Genomic DNA, 24,859 nt, shown 5'->3' with positions numbered 1-24,859 from the left:
CGCGTCTGGAGCCTGTGCCCCGCGGCGGGAGGGGCTGCGATGGTGAGAGGCCCGCGCACCGCGATGAAGAGCGGTCCCCGCACCGCGATGAGGGGTGGCCCCCGCTTGCCGTAACCAGAGAGGGCCCTCGCACGAACCGAAGACCCAACGCAGCCAAAAAAATAAATAAATAAATAAATAAAGTAGCTATAAAACTTTAAAAAAAAAAAAAAAAAAACACATTTCTGATTTTTATAATAACATAGTGGATAAAAGGTAGAGATTCATTTTGAAAATGAATGGATCAAGGAATACCACCTGGAGGAGATAGCATTTGAGATAGGTTTTGAAGGGGAAATGGCTAGAATTTTTACAGACATGGTTTAAAAACTGGCACTAGGGAGCGGAGAGGGCAATCACATACACACTACCCTGGAACAGAGCTAGAGACAGGAGAGACTGCCCATCTTCACAGAGTGCCCCCGAGCTCCCTTTCTTGCAGGGCTGGGACCTGCCTTCTCAGTCAGAGTGGAGATGCTTCTGCTCTTAAGCTCTGGGTACCCCACCTGGGCTCCAAACTCTGGCTGAGGCTGCTGTTATTGAAGGAATCATGCAGGGGCTCTCCAGGATGGTGACGGGACTGGGTGCAGCACTGCCACAAGGGAACAGCAGTCAGGCCGTGTGACGTTGCAGAAGATACCTGGGTTCTAGCCCTATTCATGTGTCTCTGCTTCTGGCTGCTCCGATGCCCAGGCCAGGCCTTTGTCCAGACAGGTAGGGCCTCTGCTGGCCAGAGCAGTGAAAGGGGAAAGGGATGTTTGCAGTTTCCACCCTTTCTCTCCCTCCCTTGCCTCTGGTACTCTGAAACTTTGGGGGAAGTAGAAACCACTAGAAACAATTATTATTCAGCTCTAAGATGGGAGGAGAGAAGGTAAGGCAAGACAGTCTGCTGTCAAATATAGGCGAAGGCCAAAGGGCCAATTAGTGAGAACTATTTGAGCCCATGCCTGCTTTTACTTGAAGAAGGAAGGAGCCAGCAGGCAGGCTTCCTTTCCATCCCTGCTACCCCATTGGCCTGGAGACTTCTTGCCTGTGTTGGGTGGCTTTGCAGTTCGCAGATGTCAGCTCTGAGCCTTCCCACAATGTGCCTTCCTGCAACACTGCCACCTTGTGGGCTGGCGGCAGGCAACCTGACAAAAGCCCCTGTGATTATAGCCAAGTACTCTACTCGGAATTTATCATACAGGGCATGGGGAGCTATTGAAACTTTTGAGCATAGGGGTTAGGTATTATTGAAGCTTATGTTAATAAGATTTTAAGGGGCAGGGTGTGCAAAATGATTTTGTTGAAGATCTTAACTTACTAATGATCTTCTCTACCAGTTTCCAGGAAGTCCACAGCTTTGCCTCGGGCAAGGCTCTGCCCTGGGGCCCACTGTGTGTGGCCATGGCCAGCTGCCACTCTCTGATCCTTCTTGACAGGACCATCCAGGGAGACCCACTGGACCTCAAAATGTTTGAGGGCACAGCTTGAGTAAGGAGATTATTTCTTGGCTCTACTGAATGAGGAAAACCGGAAGAAATGCTTACCGGGAGTGCCAAGGCATTTCTAACTTTGGCTGAAACCCAGAGAAGATTCATAACAATATGTGAATGAGGGTCTGATCCTACCTGAATTTCCCAGTCCCTGCTCCAAGACTCTGTTAACTAGTACAACATGAAATAGGGTTCCATGATCAAATAAATTTGAGAACTGATGTTTAAACAAAGTTGATTTCTTTAGGATTTCTTTAATATACTGTGGTGCACTGTGAATATTCAAGAGGGAATATAATACGCAGCATTTACTAAACCTATTTCACCACAGGAAACCTTGACAGGCCAAAACATGGTACAAAACACTCTTGGAGAAACACTAGTCTAAAGCAGTTCTGTTAATACAGTAGCCACTAGCCACGTTGGCTATTGAGCACATGAACTGCGGGTATGCATCTAAGGAACTGGATTTTAAATTTTATTTATTTTAACTACTTTAAATTTAAATAGCCACAAGTGGCTGGTAGCTACTGTACTAGACAGTATAGGTCTCAAAACCAAAATGGAGGTCCCTCAATCCAATGGGTTCGGTTTCCTGAGGTGAGTGTAGATGACAGCTGAAGGTTATAAGACCCCCCTGGTGACTGTCATGACACAGTGGGAAAGCCTCTTGACTCCGCCACTCTCTAGATGCAAGACCCCAAATCCAGAACAAGATTCTGAGTCATTACCTCATCTGCGCATTTGGATAATAATGCCTCATTCAGGAGCATGTTGAGACTGTGAGCCTGAAGGGGCTGCACGCATTGTAAAGTGCCCAAACAATGGAGAGTATTCATCCATTCATTAGTTAGTTAATTAACTACATTGTTCTGCCCTCCAAAAATATGTTCTAAAGCTACTTACTGTGACACATAAAATACAGGACGGCATTTAAACAGAGTTGTAAAGGAATGAAAACAAACGATTGTAGGGACATGGAGAACACCTCACAAAGAGGCTAATTCAAAGACTTATTGTAGGAAGATTGTAGCTTTCTAGAGGCCAAAGTAATAAAAGGCGAAACCTGGTAAACAGGGAAATTTCTGATATCAGTAAATTAAAATGAGAGCCTTTGCTGTGGAGAAATGCTTGATATTGTCGACTGAAAAAAAATTCACAACCTAAAAGTTGAGAGTTATGTTTTATTTGGAAGACAAAACTGAGTACTTAAGCCCAGGACACAGCATCTCAGATAATTCTGACGGACCACAAGAGGCAAGTTGGGGGGATGGGGAGCCAGGATACATAGGAGTTTTTGCAACAAAGACGAGGTAGTCAAATCAAAAGATTACTGTCAATGAAAGGAAACCAGATATCTCAAGTTAAGGAATTTAGCACTTTTCTATATATGGGAAAACGCAAGAGTCTGGGCTCACTGAAATCATTCCTTTGATATGCACCTCAGCTCTCTGGGGCCAGCATCCTGTGTTTTCTCATCCTGAGTCTCCGCAGGGTGCGCTGTCGCGGGTGCCTGCAGTGGCTGACTGCTAGATGGCAGGCATCCTATTTCTATCCCGAGTTCCCTGAGGGCTCACCATCTAGGCAGCTGTAATGTGATGGCTTGATGGCTCCAATGTCCTTTGTTTGCTGATATGGCAGGAAATATTTTTTATTCACAATATAAGGGCAAGACTAAAATCACTTTTCTGGATCTTAATGGAGAGGAATCAGTGTAATTTTTATAAGCAAGGTCCTCACCAGGATCATTGGTGCTGACACAGTGAGGAGTTGCACATGCTCATTATTGCTGTATGTGACTTTGATCCTGGTTCTAACAGTGCCCCCTTCTCCAATGGAGGAGGCTTGATCTCTTTGTACAAATGACATACAAGTTGGGGTCTTATGTGAGGACATAAATCTATAGTATTAGCTCTGTAAGTACTGTCTTTAAGACCACTTATATCCACCCAAAGCAAAGAAAGTGCAAATTGCTCATTGAGTTTAAAGCTGGATGAGAAAGAGTCTCTAGTTAAATATCTTTTGGTAGTTCCTTCCACTAAACATAACAGGGAGGGAAAATGTCCTTATAGACTCTAAGAATATTAGCACTAGAAGGGATGTCAGGATATTTTTCAGAAGAAATTGAGATCTGCAGAAATGAAGTGATGTCCCCAAGGTTGAACAAGTAAGTGATAGAGCAGAAACCAGATGTTGTCTCCTATTTTCTGACTTGTGCTATTTATATATCTGACTGCCTTTACCATATTTTAACTTAATATTGGTTTCTCAGATGGTATAACTTATACTGTTGTAACACCCAAAGAACACAAATTATTTTCAAATATGCTTTCTAATTTGCTAGCAGCTAACTTGTAACTCTCTAGCTAACCAATTAAGCTAGTAGCATAGATAAAGCATAAGAAATAGTATCATGTTTATCTCAAGACTCAACCCTCTGTCCTCTGAGAGCTAGTGTGCTCAGGTATATTGGAGAGTAAATCTCCGCTTAAACCCTCATCCATTTACAAGACATGCCTTTTAGGAAGAGCCAATGGGCTGTAGTTAGCACTTCCTCCACCAATTACTACTTAATATGTAGTCACAATAATTCTGGCTTTTTGACATTTTACAATAAGGTCCTTAATATAAATCAACACAACAGAAATTTGACAATGATGATATTAAGATAATTGGCCTACAAGAGAAAATACATGAGAAGGGCTTTGAAAAGATTAAAGTGCTATGCAAATGAGAGATATTTCTTTCTTATTATTTTTCTCTAAGGAATCTTATGAATGTTTTCATTTTAAAACAGATAATGGAAGATTGCAATGTAGACTACTGCAAATTTGGGATATCAGATTCCAACATAATAATAAAACCAGGACCAAAAGCCAGTAGGGTATGATTTGCTTTTTTTCAATTATATGAATATTGCCCCTTAAAACTGGTGAAATTCCCCTGACTTTTACATATTTTTATATTCCTATTATTTTGTCTTATCCTAACAGTATCCATGGTCAGTTTGTTCATTACTTCATTCCTGAATTTATCCATTAATTTATTCAACAAACACTCATGAGGTACCTATGTATGCTCCAGCCCTGTGCTAAGTGCTAAGGCATAAAGTGATCTCAAAACTAGACATGCTGGGAGGGACCTTCAAGATGGTGGAGAAGTAAGACATGGAGATCACCTTCTTCCCCACAAATACATCAAAAATACATCTACATGTGGAACAACTCCTACAGAACACCTACTGAACGCTGGCAGAAGACCTCGGACTTCCCAAAAGGCAAGAAACTCCCCACGTACCTGGGTAGGGCAAAAGAAAAAAAGAAAAAACAGAGACAAAAGAATAGGGATGGGAGCTGCATCTCTGGGAGGTAGCTGTGAAGGAAAAAAATTTTCCACACACTAGGAAGCCCCTTCACTGGCAGGGACAGGGGATGGCGGTGGGGAAGCTTCCAAGCCATGGAAGAGAGCGCAGTAACAGGGGTGCAGAGGGCAAAGTGGAGAGATTCCCGTACAGAGGATTGGTGCCGACTAGCACTCACCAGCCCGAGAGGCTTGTCTGCTCACCCACTGGGGTGGGTGGGGGCTGTGAGCTGAGTCTCGGGCTTCGGAGGTCGGATCCCAGGGAGAGGACTGGGGGTGGCTGCGTGAACACAGCCTGAAAGGGGGTAGTGCACCACAGCTAGCTGGGAGGGAGTCCAGGAGAGTCTGGACCTGCCTAAGAGGCAAGAGACCATGGTTTCAGGGTACGCGAGGAGAGGGGATTCAGAGCACTGCCTAAACCAGCTCCAGAGAAGGGTGCGAGCCATGGCTATCAGCATGGGCACCAGAGACGGGAATGAAATGCTAAGGGTGCTGCTGCAGACACCAAGAATCCTGTGTGCAAGTGCATGTCATTATCCACACACACCCTCCCCAACCCAGGAGGCTGTGCAGCCCGCCACTACCAGGGTCCCGTGATCCAGGGACAACTTCCCAGGGAGAACACACGGCGCACCTCAGGCTGTTACAACATCATGCTGGCCTCTGCTGACACAGTCTCACCCCGCATTCCAATTATAACTACCGTACCCTTCCCTCCCCTCTGGCCTGAGTAAGCCAGAGCCCCCTAATCAGCCGCTGCTTTAACCCCATCCTGTCTGGGTGGGAACAGATGCCTGAGGGCAACCTACTCACAGAGGTGGGGCCAAAAGCAAACTTGAACTCCAGGAGCTGTGTGGACAAAGAAGAGAAAGGGAAATCTCTCCGAGCAGCCTCAGGAGCAGCGGATTAAAACCCCACAATCAACTTGATGTACCCTGCATCTGTGGAATACCTGAATAGACAACGAATCATCCCAAAATTGAGGTGGTGGATTTTGGGAGCAGCTGTAGACTTGGGGTTTGCTGTCTGCAACTGACCTGTTTCTGATTTTTATGTTTATCTTAGTATAGTTTTTAGCACTTGTTATCATTGGTGGTTTTGTTTATTGGTTTGGTTGCTCTCTTCTTTTTTAAAATTATTATTACTTTTTAATTTTTTTATTTTAATAATTTTATTTTTTAAATTTATTATTATATTTTTCTTTCTTTTTTTCTCCTTTTTCTTCTGAGCCACGTGGCTGATAGGGTCTTGGTGCTCTAGCCTGGTGTCAGGGCTGGGCCTCTGAGGTGGGAGAGCCGAGTTCAGAATCTGGACCACCAGAGACATCCTGGCCCCACGTAATATCAATTGGCGAGAGCTCTCCCAGAGATCTCCATCTCAACACTAAGACCCAGCTCCACCCAACAGACAGCAACCTCCAGTGCTGGACGCCCCAGGCCAAACAACTAGCAAGACAGGAACACAACCCCACCCATTAGCAGAGAGGCTACCTAAAGTATTACTAAGTTCACAGATACCCCAAAACACACCACTGGACACGGTCCTGCCCACGAGAAAGACAAGATCCAGCCTCATCCACCAGAACACAGGCACCAGTCCCCTCCACCAGGAAGCCTACACAACCCACTGAACCAACCTTACCACTGGGAGCACACACCAAAAACAATGGGAACTACGAACCTGCAGCCTGTGAAAAGGAGACCCCAAACACAGTAAGCTAAGCCAAATGAGAAGACACAGAAATATGCAGCAAATGAGGGAGCAAGGTAAAAACCCACCAGACCAAACAAATGAAGAGGAAATAGGCAGTCTACCTGAAAAGATTTCAGAGAAATGATAGTAAAGATGATCCAAAATCTTGGAAATAGAATGGAGAAGACACAAGAAACGTTTAACAAGGACCTAGAAGAAATAAAGAGCACACAAACAATGATGAACAACACAATAAATGAAATTAAAAATTCTCTAGAAGGAATCAATAGCAGAATAAATGAGGCAGAAGAACAGTTAAGTGACCTGGAAGATAAATAGTGGAAATAATTACCACACAGCAGAATAAAGAAAAAAGAATGAAAAGAATTGAGGACAGTCTCAGAGACCTCTGGGACAACATTAAACACACCAACATTCAAATTATAGGGATCCCAGAAGAAGAAGAGAAAAATAAAGGGTCTGAAAAAATATTTGAAGAGATTATAGTTGAAAAGTTCCCTAACACGGGAAAGGAAATAGTCAGTCAAGTCCAGGAAGCGCAGAGAGTCCCATACAGGACAAATCCAAGGAGAAACACTCCAAGACACATATTAATCAAACTATCAAAAATTAGACACAAAGAAAAAATATTAAAAGCAGCAAGGGAAAAAAAACAAATAACACACAAGAGAATCCCTATAAGGTTAACAGCTGATCTTTTAGCAGAAACTCTGCAAGCCAGAAGGGAGTGGCAGGACATATTTAGAGTGATGAAAGGGAAAAGCCTACAACCAAGATTACTCTACCTAGCAAGGATCTCATTCAGATTTGATGGAGAAATTAAAACCATTACAGACAAGCAAAAGTTAAGAGAATTCAGCACCACGAAATGAGTTTTACAACAAATGCTAAAGGAACTTCTCTAGGCAGGAAACACAAGAGAAGGAAAAGACCTACAAAAACAAACTCAAAGCAATTAAGAAAATGGTAATAGGAACATACATATCGATAATTACCTTAAATGTAAATGGATTAAATGCTCCAACCAAAAGACATAGACTGGCTGAATGGATACAAAAACATGACTCCATATATATGCTGTCTACAAGAGACCCACTTCAGACCTAGGGACACATACAGACTGAAAGTGAGGGGGTGGAAAAAGATATTCCATGCAAATGGAAATCAAAAGAAAGCTGGAATAGCAATTCTCATATCAGAAAAAAATAGACTTTAAAATAAAGACTATTACAAGAGACAGAGAAGGACACTACATAATGATCAAGGGATCAATCCAAGAAGAAGATATAACAATTGTAAATATTTATGCACCCAACATAGGGCACCTCAATACATAAGGCAAATGTTAACAGCCATAAAAGGGGAAGTTGACAGTAACACAATAACAGTAGGGGACTTTAACAACCACTTTCAGCAATGGACATATCATACAAAATGAAAATAAATAAGGAAACACAAGCTTTAAATGACACATTAAACCAGATGGACTTGATATATACAGGACATTCCATCCAAAAACAACAGAATACACTTTCTTCTCAAGTGCTCATGGAACATTCTCCAGGGTGGATCATATCTTGGGTCACAAATCAAGCCTTGGTAAATTTAAGAAAATTGGAATCATACCAAGTACCTTTTCCAACCACAAAACTATGAGACTATTTATCAATTATAAGAAAAGAAAAACTGTAAAAAGTACAAACACATGGAGGCTAAACAGTATGCTACTAAATAACCAAGACATCTCTGAAGAAATCAAAGAGTAAATTAAAAAATACCTAGAAACATATGACAATAAAAACACAATGATGCAAAACCTATGGGATGCAGCAAAAGCAGTTCTAAGAGGGAAGTTTACAGCAATACAATCCTATCTCAAGAAACAACAAGCATCTCAAATAAACAACCTAACCTTGCACCTAAAGAAATTAGAGAAAGAAGAACAAAAAAACCCCAAAGTTAGCAGAAGGAAAGAAATCATAAAGATCAGATCAGAAATAAATGAAAAAGAAATGAAGGAAACAATAGCAAAGATCAATAAAACTAAAAGCTGGGGGCAGACACCAAAAACAATGGGAACTTATTCTTTGAGAAGATAAACAAAATTGATAAACCATTAGCCAGACTCATCAAGTAAAAAAAGGAGAAGACAAATCAACAGTATTAGAAATGAAAAAGGAGAAGTAACAACTGACACTGCAGATATACAAAGGATCATGAGAGATTACTACAAGCAACTATATGCCAATAAAATGGACAACCTGGAAGAAATGGACAAATTCTTAAAAAACACAACCTTCTGAGGCTGAACCAGGAAGCAGGAAGAAATAGAAAATATAAACAAACCAATCACAAGCACTGAAATTGACACTGTGATTAAAAATCTTCCAACAAACAAAAGCCCAGGACCAGATGGCTTCACAGGTGAATTCTATCAAACATTTAGAGAAGAGCTAACAACTATCCTTCTCAAACTCTTCCAAAATATAGCAGAGGGAGGAACACTCTCAAACTCATTCTTTGAGGGCACCAACACCCTGATACCAAAACCAGACTAAGATACCACAAAAAAAGAAAACAACAGGCCAATATCACTGATGAACATAGATTCAAAAATCCTGAAGAAACTACTAGCAAACAGAATCCAACAGCACATTAAAAGGATCATACACTATGATCAAGTAGGGTTTATCCCAGGAATGCAAGAGTTCTTCAATAAACAAAAATCAATGTGATAAACCATATTAACAAACTGAAGGAGAAAAACCATATGATAATCTCAATAGATGCAGAAAAATCTTTCAACAAAATTCAACACCCATTTATGACAAAAAACTCTCCAGAAAGTAGGCATACAGGGAAGCTACCTCAACATAATAAAGTCCATAAATGACAAACCCACAGCCAATATCATTCTCAATGGTGAAAAACTGAAACAATTTCCTCTAAGATCAGGAACAAGACAAGGTTGCCCACTCTCCCCATTATTATTCCACTTCGTTTTGGAACTTTTAGCCACAGCAATCAGAGAAGAAAAAGAAGTAAAAGGAATCCAAATCGGAAAAGAAGTAGTAAAACTCTCACTGTTTGCAGATGACATGATACTACACATAGAGAATCCAAAAGATGCTACCAGAAAACTACTAGAGCTAACAATGAATCTGGTAAAGTAGAAGGATACAAAATTAATGCACAGAAATCTCTTGCATTCCTATACACTAATGATGAAAAATCTGAAAGAGAAACTAAGGAAACACTCCCATTTACCATTGCAACAAAAAGGATAAAATACCTAAGAATAAACCTACCTAAGGAGATAAAAGACCTGTATGCAGAAAATTATAAGACACTGATGAAAGAAATTAAAGATGATACAAACAGATGGAGAGATATACCATGTTCTTGGATTGGAAGAATCAGCATTGTGAAAATGACTATACTACACAAAGCAATCTACAGATTCAAGGCAATTCCTATCAAAATATCAATGGCATTTTTCACAGAACTAGAACGAAAAAATTCACAATTTGTGTGGAAACACAAAAGACCCCTAATAGCCAAAGCAATCTTGAGAAAGAAAAACGGAGCTGGAAGAATCAGGCTCCCGGACTTCAGACTATACTACAAAGCTACAGTAATCAAGACAGTATGGTACTGGCACAAAAACAGAAATATAGATCAATGGAACAGGATAGAAAGCCCAGAGATAAACCCATGCACATATGGTCACCTTATCTTTGATATAGGAGGCAAGAATTTACAATGGAGAAAAGACAGCCTCTTCAATAAGTGGTGCTGGGAAAACTGGACAGCTACATGTAAAAGAATAAAATTAGAACACTTCCTAATACCATACACAAAAATAAACTCAAAATGGATTAAAGACCTAATTGTAAGACCGGACACTATAAAACTCTTAGGGAAAACATAGGAAGTACACTCTTTGACATAAATCACAGCAAGATCCTTTTTGACGCACCTCCTAGAGAAATGGAAATAAAAACACAAATAAACAAATGAGACCTAATGAAACTTAAAAGCTTTTGTACAGCAAATGAAACCATAAACAAAACAAAAAGCCAACCCTCAAAATGTGAGAAAATATTTGCAAATGAAGCAACTGACAAAGGATTAATCTCCAAAATATACAAGCAGCTCATCCAGCTCAATATCCAAAAAACAAACAACCCAATCCAAAAATGGGCAGAAGACCTAAATAGACATTTCTCCAAAGAAGATATACAGATTGCCAACAAACACATGAAAGGATGCTCAACATCACTAATCATTAGAGAAAGGTAAGTCAAAACTACAAGGAGGTATCATCTCACAGTGCTCAGAATGACTATCATCAAAAAATTGACAAACAATAAATGCTGGAGAGGGTTTGGAGAAAAGGGAGCCCTCTTGCACTGTTGGTGGGAATGTAAATTGATACAGCCACTGTGGAGAACAGTATGGAGGTTCCTTAAAAAACTAAAACTAGAACTACCATATGACCCAGTAATCCCACTACTGGGCATATATCCTGAGAAAACCGTAATTCAAAAAATGTTCATTGCAGCACTGTTTACAATATCCAGGACATGGAAGCAACCTAAATGTCCATCGACAGATGAATGGATAAAGAAGATGTGGCACATATATACAATGAAATATTACTGAGCCATAAAAAGAAACGAAATTGAGTTATTTGTAGTGAAGTGGATGGACATAAAGTCTGTCATACAGAGTGAAGTAAGTCAGAAAAAGAAAAACAAATGCCGTATGCTAACACATATATATGGAATCTAAAAAAAAAAAAAAAGGTTCTGATGAACCTAGGGACAGGACAGGAATAAAGATGCAGACGTAGAGAATGGACTTGAGGACACGGGGAGGGGGAAAGGGTAAGCTGGGACGAAGTGAGAGACTGGCATGGACATATATACACTACCAAATATAAAATAGATAGCTAGTGGGAAGCAGCCGCATAGCACAGTGAGATCAGCTCGGTGCTTTGTGTCCACCTAGAGGGGTGGGATAGGGAGGGTGGGAGGGAGATGCAAGAGGGAGGGGATATGGGGATATATGCATACGTATAGCTGATTCACTTTGTTATACAGCAGAGACTAACACACCATTGTAAAGCAATTATACTCCAATAAAGAGGTTTAAAAAAAAAAAGAAAGAAAGAAACTAGAAAAAGAGAAATGCAACAAAAAGTAGCTAGACATGTTGGGCTCTGTGCTGGAAAAATATGTGGACTGATAGAAAAGTCAATATAGGTGCAAATAAATGCAATATAATACGCTAAGTGCTATAATAAAGGCTGAAGAAAGGAGTCCAGAGGTGGGAGTAAATACTGTTTTTAGGAGAGAAGTACCACAGAGGTGGTGCCCTGTAAGCTTGGCCTGGAAGATGATTCAGATTCCTCCAGGCAGCCAAGGGGAAGGGCCTTGCAGACCAGACAACTTGAAGAGGGAATCGCCTTAGACGCAGCTAGAAAAATATCAACGTTGTGACAACGTACGACTTCATGATGTCCCTGGACTCACTGAAGAGTAAACCTTATATGCTGTTGTGCATCTGCTAAATCTCACATAATAGCTTCTTAAGGTCCCCTCTCTTGGGGCCCTCAGAGTCCCTTGGAAGCCATCGCCATCTTGCAACAGTTTCCATTTTCCTGTAGCCTGCAGAGGATGTCTGTGGTCGTTCAGCTGGAGGGGAGGATCACTTTTGTGTCTATATGAAAGGTGCCCCGGAGAGGCTGGCTAGGTTCTGCAGATCTGAAACAGGTACTAACTGACACTTATCTCTTTCAGGAGGCAAAAATATTTTAAAACCTCAAACACACAGAGCAAACCCACCTAAATCAATGAATGTGGAGGTGGTTATTTTCTCGGTAGGTGGGAAGTGGGCCCAGTAGATCTGCTAAGGCAGAGGTGATCATTTCAAAGCAGAGAAGCAGAGAGTAAATATCAGCCAGAAAAGCCCAACCACAATGGGGCATCAGAGAGGGAGGTGTGAAGCAAGCCTCAGAAGCCAGAACAGGGAGCTACAGAGGGGTCAGAGGACCAGGGCGGGTGAGAATGAGGAGTGTTCAGAGGGCACCAAAGAGACAGGTCTGAACCCTAGATTAATTCTGCAGACAGGGATACTCTGTCACCTCCTGGGGGCTGGCACGACTTATGGGGTCTTAGACCAATGGGAGGAGAAGATAAAAAAGATAAATCTTTTAGGAAAAAAAAGTGATTAGAATAAATTAGATGGTATTAGAGCAAGGTAATTGATCATTTTCACAGCAATTTCATCTCTCAGGGCCAGATTTTGAGCTGTTTTGTATTGTTTCTTAGTCTTATAAACATATGTACTCTCTAAGCTGCAGCCCAGATTTGTAAGAATATTGTTGCATTCAAATGAGTTCATTTGGATCAAACTGGCCTTTTTTCTCCTGATTTTCATCTATATTCTCCTTACAATTGCTGATAGCCATCAACTTGTGCACAGAATTCTAAGATTTGGCAAATGATTGCTTTAACTTCTCTCTCTACTTCGAGTCTTTTTTTAGAAGTCCCCCTTTTTTCTGACATTGATCTTCCTCATAGCTCCCATTAACTCCATCCTTCACAGACTGATGGTCTGTACTTGGCTGTTAATTTTTTTTTCAGGTGTCATTTGCCACCCCTTATTCATCTGGTAGCCCTTCCAATTCTTCTTATTGTTCTAAATTCTGATCCTTGACATATGCTAATATCATATTCATACAGTTGGCACTTTGAACGACCTCCAGAATCCTTTAGATATGTCTTCTTTCAAGAATCAGTAGTATACCTCCCTCAGGTCTGGATAGGTAGTGAGTGCAAATTGAGTTCCTTATATGAAGTAGAATTCAGTATTCTTAATTACATTCAGGAGATAAATTGTCCTCAGCAGAGGACAATCTGTAGATTATTTTTTCTTTCAAAGTTTCTCAGTTTTTAAAGTTTGTTTTTGAATTGTTTATGACAAAGGAGTAAAGAAATACCGTGGACAATTGAATAACAAATCATCTGCATCACTTATCTTTGATTTTGTGTTGCTGGTAGAGAGAACCTCAGTTATATACAATTATTAACCCCTCTGCACAAGATGTGGATATCCTCGGTTCCACATTACTATTTACAACCTAAGTCTATCTACTCTAATATAATCAGTAATCACCGTCCCTTCCTTACCCTGTGTCTATTTCCCCCATCTGTAAAATGTGAGATTGGGTGATCTCTAAGGAGCCTTTCGCCATGACATTTTAATCTTCTAAATAGAATCACAAATATATGCGGTTCACAAATATATGAACGGCACTCTCAGGTTTAACATTCAAGGTGTTAGCTATTCTTGAGCAAGCATAAAGACCATAACACACAGGATTTTGTAATTTTTCAAGATACAAATTTTAATAATGAAGGTTAAGGTCATGTGTGAAGACGAGATTTATGTTGCTAGAAGTGGAGTGTAGCCACCACCCAGCTGTCACATACAAATTAAACTGTGATGTTCTCATTTACAAGCCACCAGTGAGAGAGACATTATTATAAATATGACAAAATAAGAAAATGAGGATAAATGTGCTAGATTTCCAACTATCCCAGGTTTTCCCAGAGAATATCAGGAGCCTATTTATCATGCTTCCTAGAGTATAGTTATTTTCAAACAGGGTAAAAGAATAGGGTTTTGATTTTTTTTTTTAGAGTCAAATTATATTTAGCAGAAATTTCCAATTAGGAAAATCAAAACGTATAAAAAACCGGCATCATAAAGGGGAAGTAGAAGAGTTTCCTGAGATGACTTAGGGGGGAAAAAAAACAGGAGAAATACCTTATCAAGATTCACCACTTCATGAGTTTAGCCAACTTCTATTGAGCTTGACTATGTATTGGATTCCCCTCAAGGCACTGAGGATTCAGAAGTGAATAAAAGCAAATCCTTGTCCTCACAAAGCTTATATCCTCATTGGGGGAAATAATTAATAAAGTTAATCTATAAAATATTGTCAGGCAGTGATAAATGCCCTGAAAGAAGAAATAAAGCAGGTTAAAAGGATTTTAAAAATGACAAAGAGCACCGTATTACATGGGGAGATTAGGGAAGTCCTCTGAGGAGGTAACATTTGAACAGAGACCTGAGTAAAGTCAGGGAGCAGAGCATGCAAGTATGCAGGGGCAGAGCACTGCAGGCAATAGGAATAGTGGATGCAACAGGCCTCGACACAGGATTTTGCTAGAATGTTGTAAAATCCCGAGATACCCAAGTGCCTGAAGCAGTGAATAAGGGAAGAGTCATAAAACAGAGACCCAAAGCAGAATACATTGGTGAGAAGATTTTGGAATCTTTCTTTTAGTTCTAGTTAATGAGAAAATATTAATCCAATTTATAATAGAAAGTCATGAAGTTAAATGATGAGAACTTAACAAATTCTGTATTAAGGTGGATTATCTTTTATAATATTCTCTAAGATCACGAGGCAGGATTTATGTCTGATTACCTGAGTATTCACCAACGTGCCTAATATAGGATCTAAAATAAAGTAGTAATTTAGTAACTGGACTGTGGAATGAAGGATGTAGCTACTTACACTCTACTCCAGAGAGAAGTTTCTTCATTGTATTCTTATCCACATTTGAATTATTTCTCATCAAGAAATTCAACTCTGATTTTTTTCTTAAAGAATTTTACTGACCACGTGATCATTTCCCTCCCAAGTCCTACTAACATGCTAGAAAAGAAATAGTTTCAAAGAAAACTAGAGAAGCAATAAGTGTAGATGAGAGATTTCTACATATTTCTGTAAGATGTAAAGTAAGTGGAGGAGTGGTATCTGAATCAGCAGGATAGAAGAAGCTATAGCTTATACCAAGACAGAGAGAGAGAGAGAGAGAGAGAGATTGCAAGAGGAAAGTTGGTTCACCCTGTAGAACCCCAGAGAGAACGAGACTCTGATATGTCATGTACTGTGGAAGGTGGAGATGAGACTGAGGACGGTGAACATGGGGGATGAACTGACAGCAGGCACAGAGGTTGGTTCCCTAGGTCTCCCTATCCTTCCTCTTCCTCTCCCTGCAATCTTAACTCCACTCTGGACAGAAAAAGGAAAAAATGAGGGATCAAGAAAGAGCTCTTGGCCCCCAAATTTACTTTTTAAAAAACACCTGAGATTTATTTTATTTTAGAGGAGAGGTCCCACTACCTAATGTAACCCAGTTAGACTCCAAGCCTCCCATTTCAAATTCTGAAAACTCTTCAAATCCTTGGCTGATGTCATGTATTTACTGGATGTTACAGATGGAGGCTGAAATAAATGATTCCATATTCAACTATGACTATAGTATCCTGTATGCAGTATGTACTTAATAAATGTCTACTAAACTAAAATGCTTACAAGCTAAAAAAGTTTTAAAAATACATGACTAACAAAAAATTTTAAAAACCATCAGAAGAGTTGGAAGGTAAACACGTTGTTTTAGAAAAATGGAGTTGAAAAACTGGAAGAAGCAGCTAAAAGATATAAAAGTAATTACCTCTGAGAAGGAGAAGGGGTGGGGTGCTGTGAAGACAGGGGCTATTGGTTTTCATTACTATAAACTTTTGGGTTCTTTTTGATTTTTTAAACCTGTGCATGTATTACATTGATAAAACTTAGAAATTTCAAAACGAAGAAGTAAATCCTTGTTGAGATTATATGGATACACTTTAATAGTGACTTTCTTCCAAATCCAAAGAGAGAAGGTGGAGTCAGAGTGAACATTTCTGGGACTTCTCATAATGGAGAATCACTTGAAAAAGGAAACAAAACCAGTCTTGAAGGAACTGAGCGAGGCCCGCATCAGGACTGCGATGATTACCGGTATGGGTTTCAGGAAGCCTGTCAAATTACATGTATCCCAGGCATAAGCAAAAGACCCTGTGAGCTGAGTGAGTTCATGTGACTGAGGCGGAGAAAACAAAACTTGGCTGTCAAGTTTGTTACCCTCTGCTCCAGTTACCTGGGAATATGTGTAGCTCCCCCGCCCAGCATGACCCCGAGCTTTGGAGGCAAGGACCGTAGCTCATTCTCTTTGTCTAATGCCCTCTGTTCCTACCCAGGATCTGTGCAGGGCTAATAGGCTCACAGCAAATGTTGAAAGAAGAGAATGGGATTCTCATTAAGAACCCCAGTGAGACCTCTGTGTAAAGGGGGTGAGACCCTGCTGGACTGTCCTTCAGGGTGGTGGGGTAGGCATGGCCTGTGATGATCAAATCCAACATGGCCAGCCCTAAGTGCTTTTTTCCTTTACTTAATTGGAATCCAGATCCCAAGAATAGTTTTATGTTATCAGACGAGGCCCATATAACTTTCACCACTGACAGCTGTCAGTCTTCTGAGGATTAGTCGTAAAGCACTTAAATATTTATTTATTCACTTGTGCATGTTTTGGAAATATGCGACGTTCTGGGACATGATGCTGTTATGGGAGGGAAATGCAGACGTAGTGTTTGAGCATCCGTGACAGATAGGCCTGATAAACGGTTATGAAAAAAGCAGAAAGCGATAAATGCCCCCAAGAGCACCAACATTGTGGTACAGTCACTCAGAGGAGGGAGAGCTCAGTTCTGGATGCTGAGAGGTTTCTACACAAAGCAAGCCCACTTCCTTTGTCATCTAGGTGACAACCTTCAAACAGCCATTACTGTTGCAAAGAATTCTGAAATGATTCCTCGAGGGAGCCACATGATCCTTGTTGAAGCCAATGAACCCGAAGAGTTTGTCCCTGCCTCCGTGACCTGGCAGCTGGTAGAGAACCAAGAGAGTGGGCCTGGAAAGAATATGAGTGAATGTTACAAGGCTCCTGCATGGGCCAGGGCAGATGGAATACAGCCCTGACCTTGAGCAGCTCTCTCTTGGCATTAGAAGTCACCACAGTAATAATCCCTCCCATCTGCCCAGAGTTTTACTGTTTGAAAAGCTTTTAGCATGTCCGCCGGCACTTCTCAGTCTTGGCTTCATGTAGAAACTACCCAGAAGAGTTTTTAAGCTTCCAAAGCCAAGACTACGGATTCAGTCAGAATCTCTGGGCTGGGAACTGACATCAGTCCTTCCCCCGGTGATTTCAATGTGCAGATGTGGCTGAGAACCACTGATTTACATCCATGGTTCCCACTTGATCCTCAGTTACACTACACAGTTGAGCAAACTATTCATTTTACAAATGGGAAAACTGAGACCTAGAGAGGTAAGCTTGCCCAAAACACACACCGGTGAGCTGCAGAGCAGGAAATCAAAATTCTGTCTGTTTGATCACCCCCACCCTCAACCCATGGGCATTTAGACTGCACTATACCGGTGACATGATATGAACAGATATTGGGCTTCTCTAGGTAGCCAGCTTCCTGTGCACTTACCCCGGGACAGCTCTTTCATGTGAAGAGAATGGGCTGCAGCCTGACATTTCCTTATTAATGTAGCACCTCAGCCTTTGTGTGAATTCAAAGAGATGGCCCTCTAGGTGATAAATTACAAAAAAGCTCCCTTCCTCCAGGCTGACCAGCCCTTCAGATTGTTCAGTGTCGAGTAGGCCTTTGTGCAGCACACAAGCTGCACAGCTGTACAGAGTGGCCGTACCCCTATCCTGTGAAGAGGTGTGTTAACTTGGCTCAAATCCATTGTACGGACTGTGAAAGACGACAGCTCTGTCTCTGCTTTCAGCCGATTTCTGGTGCTGATTTCCTTGCGAGCCCACTTGCCTTAGCATCCATGCGTGTTGCCTCAACTGCACCGAGTGATGAAACTCGGATCCTCACTAATTTTTTTTCGAAGTTCTTAACATTATTTATTCAAGAAAAATTAGTTTGCTTGTATCTATATACATTTTTAACAGAGATGGTATACTTTAAAAATTTTATTTTATTGAAGAATAGCTGATTTACAATGCTGTGCTAGTTTCTGCTGTACAGCAAAGTGATTCAGTTATACATCTATATATTCTTTTTCATAGTCTTTTCCGTTACGGTTTATTACAGGATACTGAATATAGATCCTCACTACTTTTTAATAAAGAGTCCACTTATGAGCTTAATGCCTCTCCTGAAGGTTTGTCATTGCAGGGAGAAGTCGCATCATAGCCTCAGGCTTTCCTGCTCCTCTCTGCCTCCCTCCCACCCCACTTTCTCTCCCCGATTTCCAAGAAAAGCACAGGGAATCCAGTCCCTGCCCCAAGTGAACACTTTACAGCAAGTCTTTGGTTGGCGGTTTTACAATGGAGGTTGGAAGGGGAGGGGTGTATCATCTTGCCTCCCAGTCTAGTACATCAAAATATTTTTTCTTCCAAATACAATGCTTCCCCCAGTGAATTCCTCTAATGAAGAAAAGGTTCTCATCTTTTATACTATCTGAATTTGGAGTCCGACACAAATGTAAGACCCTCTGAAAAATGTTGCATCAACAGCCATTACCAGCTATTGACATGATGAATGCATACACGGTCATCAGATGCTTTCTCTTGGAGCTGAGACAGCTGGGGCTAGAACCCAGTGATAGGGCTACACTGACAGGTGAAAGACAGGACAGAGAGGGTTTCAGAAAAGGAGTAACGCTGGTGCAGGGGTCACAGGATGTGGAAGAGGATCCGGGCACCATGAGGGAAGAAGTTACCTGTGGGGTGGGGAGAGGTCAGGTTAGGCTCTGAAGAAAGAGTCTACCTATTGTACAGGGAAGAAATTGGGGCATGATTTTTGAATGAATGAATGGTAAGAGATCTTAGGAAACAAAAGGTTGCATGAGGAGGAGAAGGAAGAGAAGGGAAGAATGTTTCCTCTTCTTCCTTGGAATCACTCATTGGTACCTTGGAATGATTTCCTCAGTAGACTGACATCACACGTATTATCTCCCAGAATAGGATACAGAGCATCATGTTGCCGAAGTATTCTCTGCTCATATAATTTGGGGGGGGAGCAATTTGAGTATCTTCTTCATATGAGTCTAAGTTCTATGGGTAAATTCCATATTGTGTATTTGCTGGTCCTCACCCTGTTGTGTAACATGAATACACTTCCTTCCATAAAATGTAGGAAAGCAACAACATTCCTTAAGAGCCAATGCAGAAATAATGCCCTCTTGAGTTTAGGAAACCTACATTAACATTGGAAACAGTTCAGTGCCTGATGGAGAAAGAGGGAGCTGTTACCATTTCGCAGTGAGTGGGAAATCATACCAAGTGATATTTCAGCATTTCAACAGCTTGCTTCCAAAAGTAAGTACTGGAGAAATGATGTGTTTTGTTTTGCTCCTCAAATTACTGAGATTAAAAAGGGTAAGAGAACAGTGAAGGGGATGATCAGCGAGGTTATCTCAGAGTTGGGAAATAAACACCCCCAAACAGGCACTGCTCCTTCAGGAGTTTCCCGCCCCACTAAGCTTCCTGATCCTGCGCATGCGCACGGTCCCCTGTTCAGCGTTTGAGGCTGGTACTGCCCCTCGCCCCGCCCCTGGGGCCAGTCCAGCCCCTGCCTCCTTCCTCCCTCCCTCCCCAGCAGAGAGAACCTCCAGCTAGTTCCAAAGACGCTGCCTGTTTTTTGTGTCTGTTTCTCTCTGAAAGCCACCAACTCATGTCAGGCTGAACTATATTCCCCTTCCTGCCTGGATTCTTAAATTACAGCAGAAGGAAACAAAGACTTCATGGTTTATTCTCAAAATCATTTGTTATCTTGTCGCTGTGTGTGTATTTTCAAATAGTGCCGTGCAGGGTTGTGCTGTCAGTGGGAAGGAGATAAGTGGAGAACGAGCCCAGGGCAGCAACCATCTGTTAGCAGTGTCTTGAAAGTCCTGTCGCCTTACCAGTCAAGGGCCATAGAATCTAGACCCCCAAGGTTTCTAGAAAGCTTTTAGTGCATTTCCTCATTGGAGAGACGGGAAAGCTGAGACTCAGAGAGGTTGTCTCTTGCCTAAAGTTTGCACAATTTGGGGCAGAGCTAGGAATAGAACCTTGATTCTCAACTCCTGATCTATTGTTCTTTCCTCTGCTTAGTCTTCAGTTACGGAGACAGTGTTTATTAAAAAGAACTGTACTTCCTTAAGCATTTTAATCTTATATGCTCTTCTGCCTTTTAGTTACTTTTTATTCATTAGAGCTTACCCCATCTTGGAAAAATGGCCTGGAACAAAGTAATAGACTTGTGATGGAAAACTGAAAGTGAAAGTTAAATATTAAAGTGTTAAATCCTCTTTTTTCCCTTTCCTGACATTTGGTCTAATGTCACACCACCCAATGCTATATTAAAACGGTGGCCAGGAGTAATTTTTCAGGACTGTTCTTTTATTTTAAAAGTGTTCATCTCCCTAATCTTATTGCAATCGTTGTTTTTCTCTTTAGATTCTGGTGAATGGAACCATTTTTGCAAGAATGTTCCCTGGGCAGAAATCTAGCCTCGTTGAAGAATTTCAGAAATTAAAGTAGTTGTTATTGCATGAAAAGAGAGTGTATTTGCTATTTATTGCTGTGTAACAAATTACCCCAAAAAGTAGTGGCTTAGAATAACACCATTTTTTTTTTTTTTACATTGCTGTGGGTCAGGAATCCAGGTGTGCTTAGCTGAGTCTTCTGGTTCTAGGTCTCTCACAGGTGTAATGAGGTGTTGGCCAGGACTGCAATCATCTTGGAGGGGAAGGATCTGCCACCAGCCTCACTCATGTGTTGTTGGCAGGATTCAGTTTCTTGTGGGCAGTTGGGCTAAAGAGTCTCAGTTTTTCACTGGCTGTTGGGCAGAAGCCACCCTTGTTTCCTTGCCACGTGGGTCATTTCATAAGGAAGCTCACAGTGTGTCAGCTAGCTTCCATGAGAGTGAGCAAGCAAGAAGAGTTAGAGGGAGAGAGAGAGGGAGAGAGAGAAGTATGACCATTTTTTATATCTTCATCTTAGAAGTAACATCTTATCCCGTCACTTTATTCCTTTCATTAGAAACAAGTTGCTAATCCACACTCAAGGGAGGGCATTAGACGTCATGAATACCAGGAGGTGGGCCATTTTAGAAGCTGTCTACCCCAGAGAGCATTCCTTCTGTGGCCCATAGGGCATATCTTAGAGGAAGATCCCCTGCTTGGATATAGAGTATAGAAACAACAGGGGTTTGTACAGCTCAGAGTGGAAATAAATGGAGAAGTGTGTGAGTTATCACCTGGAATTATTTGAGGTTGGTCCATCAGAAGCTGTGTGAATAATTTCAGGTCCTCCAGGAAGGAGATGAAATGGCATTTTCACTGTTTTGGGTATAGAGGCCAAAGTCAGAAAAAGAAAAAGTCCTTTCTTATCTCCTTCAAAAATACAGATGACCAAGTCACATCAGAGTGAAACGGTTCTTCTTGAGACCAGACCTATGTATTACTTGCTGGGACTGTTACAATTTCTGGACTGCAGATTTCTGGAAAGTGAAAAGGAATGGAGAGTAGTGAAACTTAGATAATTGCTGATAAGTAGTAAGTAAAATCAAGAGACTGCCTTTGACTATTATTTTTTGTTGCCCAAGCATTCTTAGGGAAGTTTCCAAAACTGCTTATTAACTCCCATAATGCCTTGAGGCTGGGTTAGTAACCAGTGTCTAAAATGACTATTTTACTTACATGGTCATTATATGATATTGGCTGAAGAAAGTAATTTTACCCTTCTCAAATACCTGAGAAATGTTGCCAACTTAAATGCTTACTTTTGAAAAGCTGTATTCCCCTAAAGAAAAATCAATTCAGGAGGATATATGCTGTCTCAGAATAAGCTATCCTCTCAATTTCCAGATCTTGATCTTCATTCAGAATTTATCCTTTATTCAGACAACACTAGAAGATGTAAGATTCCTTGTGTGATATAAAGACTAAATATGTACTTTACGCCTGAAGAAAGGAAGCCATTTTCAGCAAATGTGTATAGTCTTGATATGTACATGAACACAAACAAATGTTTATAGGGTGATTTTCATATATACTAGCCAAATAGTGGGTTAAACCATATGAATCTGTTTACATGTGACCATTTTTGACCAATAAAGATGGCCGTTTCTTATGTGTCAACTAATAATAAGGAAATTCTCCGAGAACTTCATTTTTCCCTGTATTGTGTTATTTCATGTGTTTTTGGCAAGTTACCACTGAGCCTTTAATAGTATTGTCATTAATCAATACCTCCGATGTATTATTTACTTATAATAGAAGACAGAGTGTGTCTTGCATCAGAAACTCCTTTTCTTTAGTAACAGCTTTAAAATTGACTCTTTATACTGTTGTGTTTGTACACCAAACTAGTATAGGTGGGGGGCATGTTATCTCATTTTCACTCCAAGATGCATCAAGAATATGTGTATATATCTCGAGTTATATCTGTTAAACCATTTCCCAAATGTTTCTCTCCCTAGTGTCTACATGTTAAACTTTCAGCGGCAGTCAGCAACCAAAACACAGATGGACTAGGTTGTGATCTGTGCATTAGGGTGTGGAAAGTGCTGTGATTATGACAGCACACACTTCAGCTTGGTCTTGGTGGATATAATCCAATAGGACTTCTTTTGAATTGTGTGATCATCTTTGTGGACATCTTTGGCAGTATCACCATCATTTCCGTGTGATTGATTGATTGAAACAATTTAAATATACAAGGGCATTATCTCTCTGGGAATAGTTATCTCCAAGTCTTTTTCTTTCAGCCTGATTCCACATGTGTTCAGGAGACACACACACACACACATACACACACATCGCGTGTGAGTTAGTTATGATGGAAGTTACTCAAGTGAGGCATTAAGCTTAATTAAAATTAAGCATTAATTTTTCTTATCCTTTCCCCTGCAGTTATTATATAGGCATGTGTGGAGATGGAGCTAATGACTGTGGGGTGAGTAGAAATTACTTCTTCTAATGCAGGGGGTTCACTGATATCCCTTTTAAGGACCCCACATCTCCTGGGGTCTGACTCTTCACCCTTCTGCCAACAGTCACATCACTTAATCATTCTGATGTTTATATTCACTTCTACCGGAGTGTGGGTTGGATGTGGTTTAGAGTAAAGTGAGATGAGTCACTTCAGCTGTTTTCTAGCAACTTCTAGAATAATAAAGACAAGGAAAGGTTACATAGGCTCCCATATTTCAGACCCAAAAGGGACTTTTCAAGACTAGCTGGTTTAAATCTCTCCTGTTATAAATAAGGAAATGAGACTCAGGGAGGTGAAATCTTTTTTTTTTTTTTCCTGAAGTCACGCAGCTGGTAAAGGCTTAATGAAGGAAGAATTTGAAACTGATGGTAAAGCTTTGAATTATGTGTAAATTGTGTTTATCCCTGCCAGATTTCTACACCAGGGTTACTTTTTACAAGTTGGCTATACCCCAAAATTCTTACACTCAGCAAAATCATAGACCAAATTATTTGGTCATTACATACAATAGCAAACCTAAATTACAAGATTCTCAGCAGATTACTTCTCTAACACAATAGAAGGCAGTGCATATTTTATAATCTGAGTTTCGAAGATATGGTTGAAACAGTAGCTTACCTTGAAGATTGATGTACATAAGAAAATATTTTACGAGCTAATTTGTGAAACAAGAAGTAAAGAGAATTGCTTTGTATTTCCAAAGTCTATTAGATACTTAGGGTCTAGCTATTTGTTTTACTTCCTTCTTAAATATTTTCTTCAAAGTTCTGTGAAAAACTATGTTCATAATTAGAGATCTGTTATGAATTTTTCTGCCTCATACTTCATGAGAAGAAGCTAGTTGTTAGTCCCCTCTTCCAAATCTAGAGTGAGTACCCATTCTCATTAATTATGTGGAATTTAGAACAAAACAAATAAACTGGATGTTATAAAGGACATAGTCTCTTCCTCCGAAGAGTTCATTACCTGATGGGGGAAAAAATCATGCATAAAACTAACCCTAACGTAAAGTAGATGGTCCTAAATTATATCACAGAGATATAAAATATTAAGGGAGAAAGGAGGAAGAAGGAAATATTCTAATATTAATTGAACATGAATTTAGTGTACACTGCCCATAGTAACCAGGTACTTTTGCACTTTTTACAGAGCTACAGAAATACGAAATCTCATTTTATGTTCATACAATTCTCATAGGATTAGGGGCTCACTGGCCTGCTCATTGGCTGCTCTCTGCTCTGGGAATTCTCTGGACAGTTTCCAGTCTTGATGAGAAATGAATTAACCCTTATATCAGTGAGACAACGTATATTCTGGAACGATTCTCTGATGTGTGCATCTGGTCCTTTCCTCCAGTGAAGATGCTGT

At 40.6% G+C, this 24,859-nt stretch overlaps 1 protein-coding gene across 1 annotated transcript in view; it reads left to right on the top strand.

Moving 5' to 3' along the window:
• ATP13A5 (ATPase 13A5) overlaps positions 1-24,859 on the top strand; it is a 112,292-nt gene that overhangs the window by 54,944 nt on the left and 32,489 nt on the right. Inside the window, 9 exon segments of the mRNA XM_007195388.3 lie at positions 1,362-1,512; positions 4,312-4,398; positions 12,209-12,305; positions 12,308-12,364; positions 16,303-16,449; positions 17,249-17,413; positions 19,701-19,831; positions 20,951-21,030; positions 23,410-23,452. Of these exon segments, the coding sequence (XP_007195450.3) occupies positions 1,362-1,512; positions 4,312-4,398; positions 12,209-12,305; positions 12,308-12,364; positions 16,303-16,449; positions 17,249-17,413; positions 19,701-19,831; positions 20,951-21,030; positions 23,410-23,452 (958 nt within the window).

This window comes from Balaenoptera acutorostrata, chromosome 4 (assembly GCF_949987535.1).
Source record: "Balaenoptera acutorostrata chromosome 4, mBalAcu1.1, whole genome shotgun sequence".
Classification (NCBI taxonomy): Eukaryota; Metazoa; Chordata; class Mammalia; order Artiodactyla; family Balaenopteridae; genus Balaenoptera; species Balaenoptera acutorostrata.
Note: the sequence above shows the minus strand (reverse complement) of the source record. Positions and strands in the feature narration are given on the sequence as shown.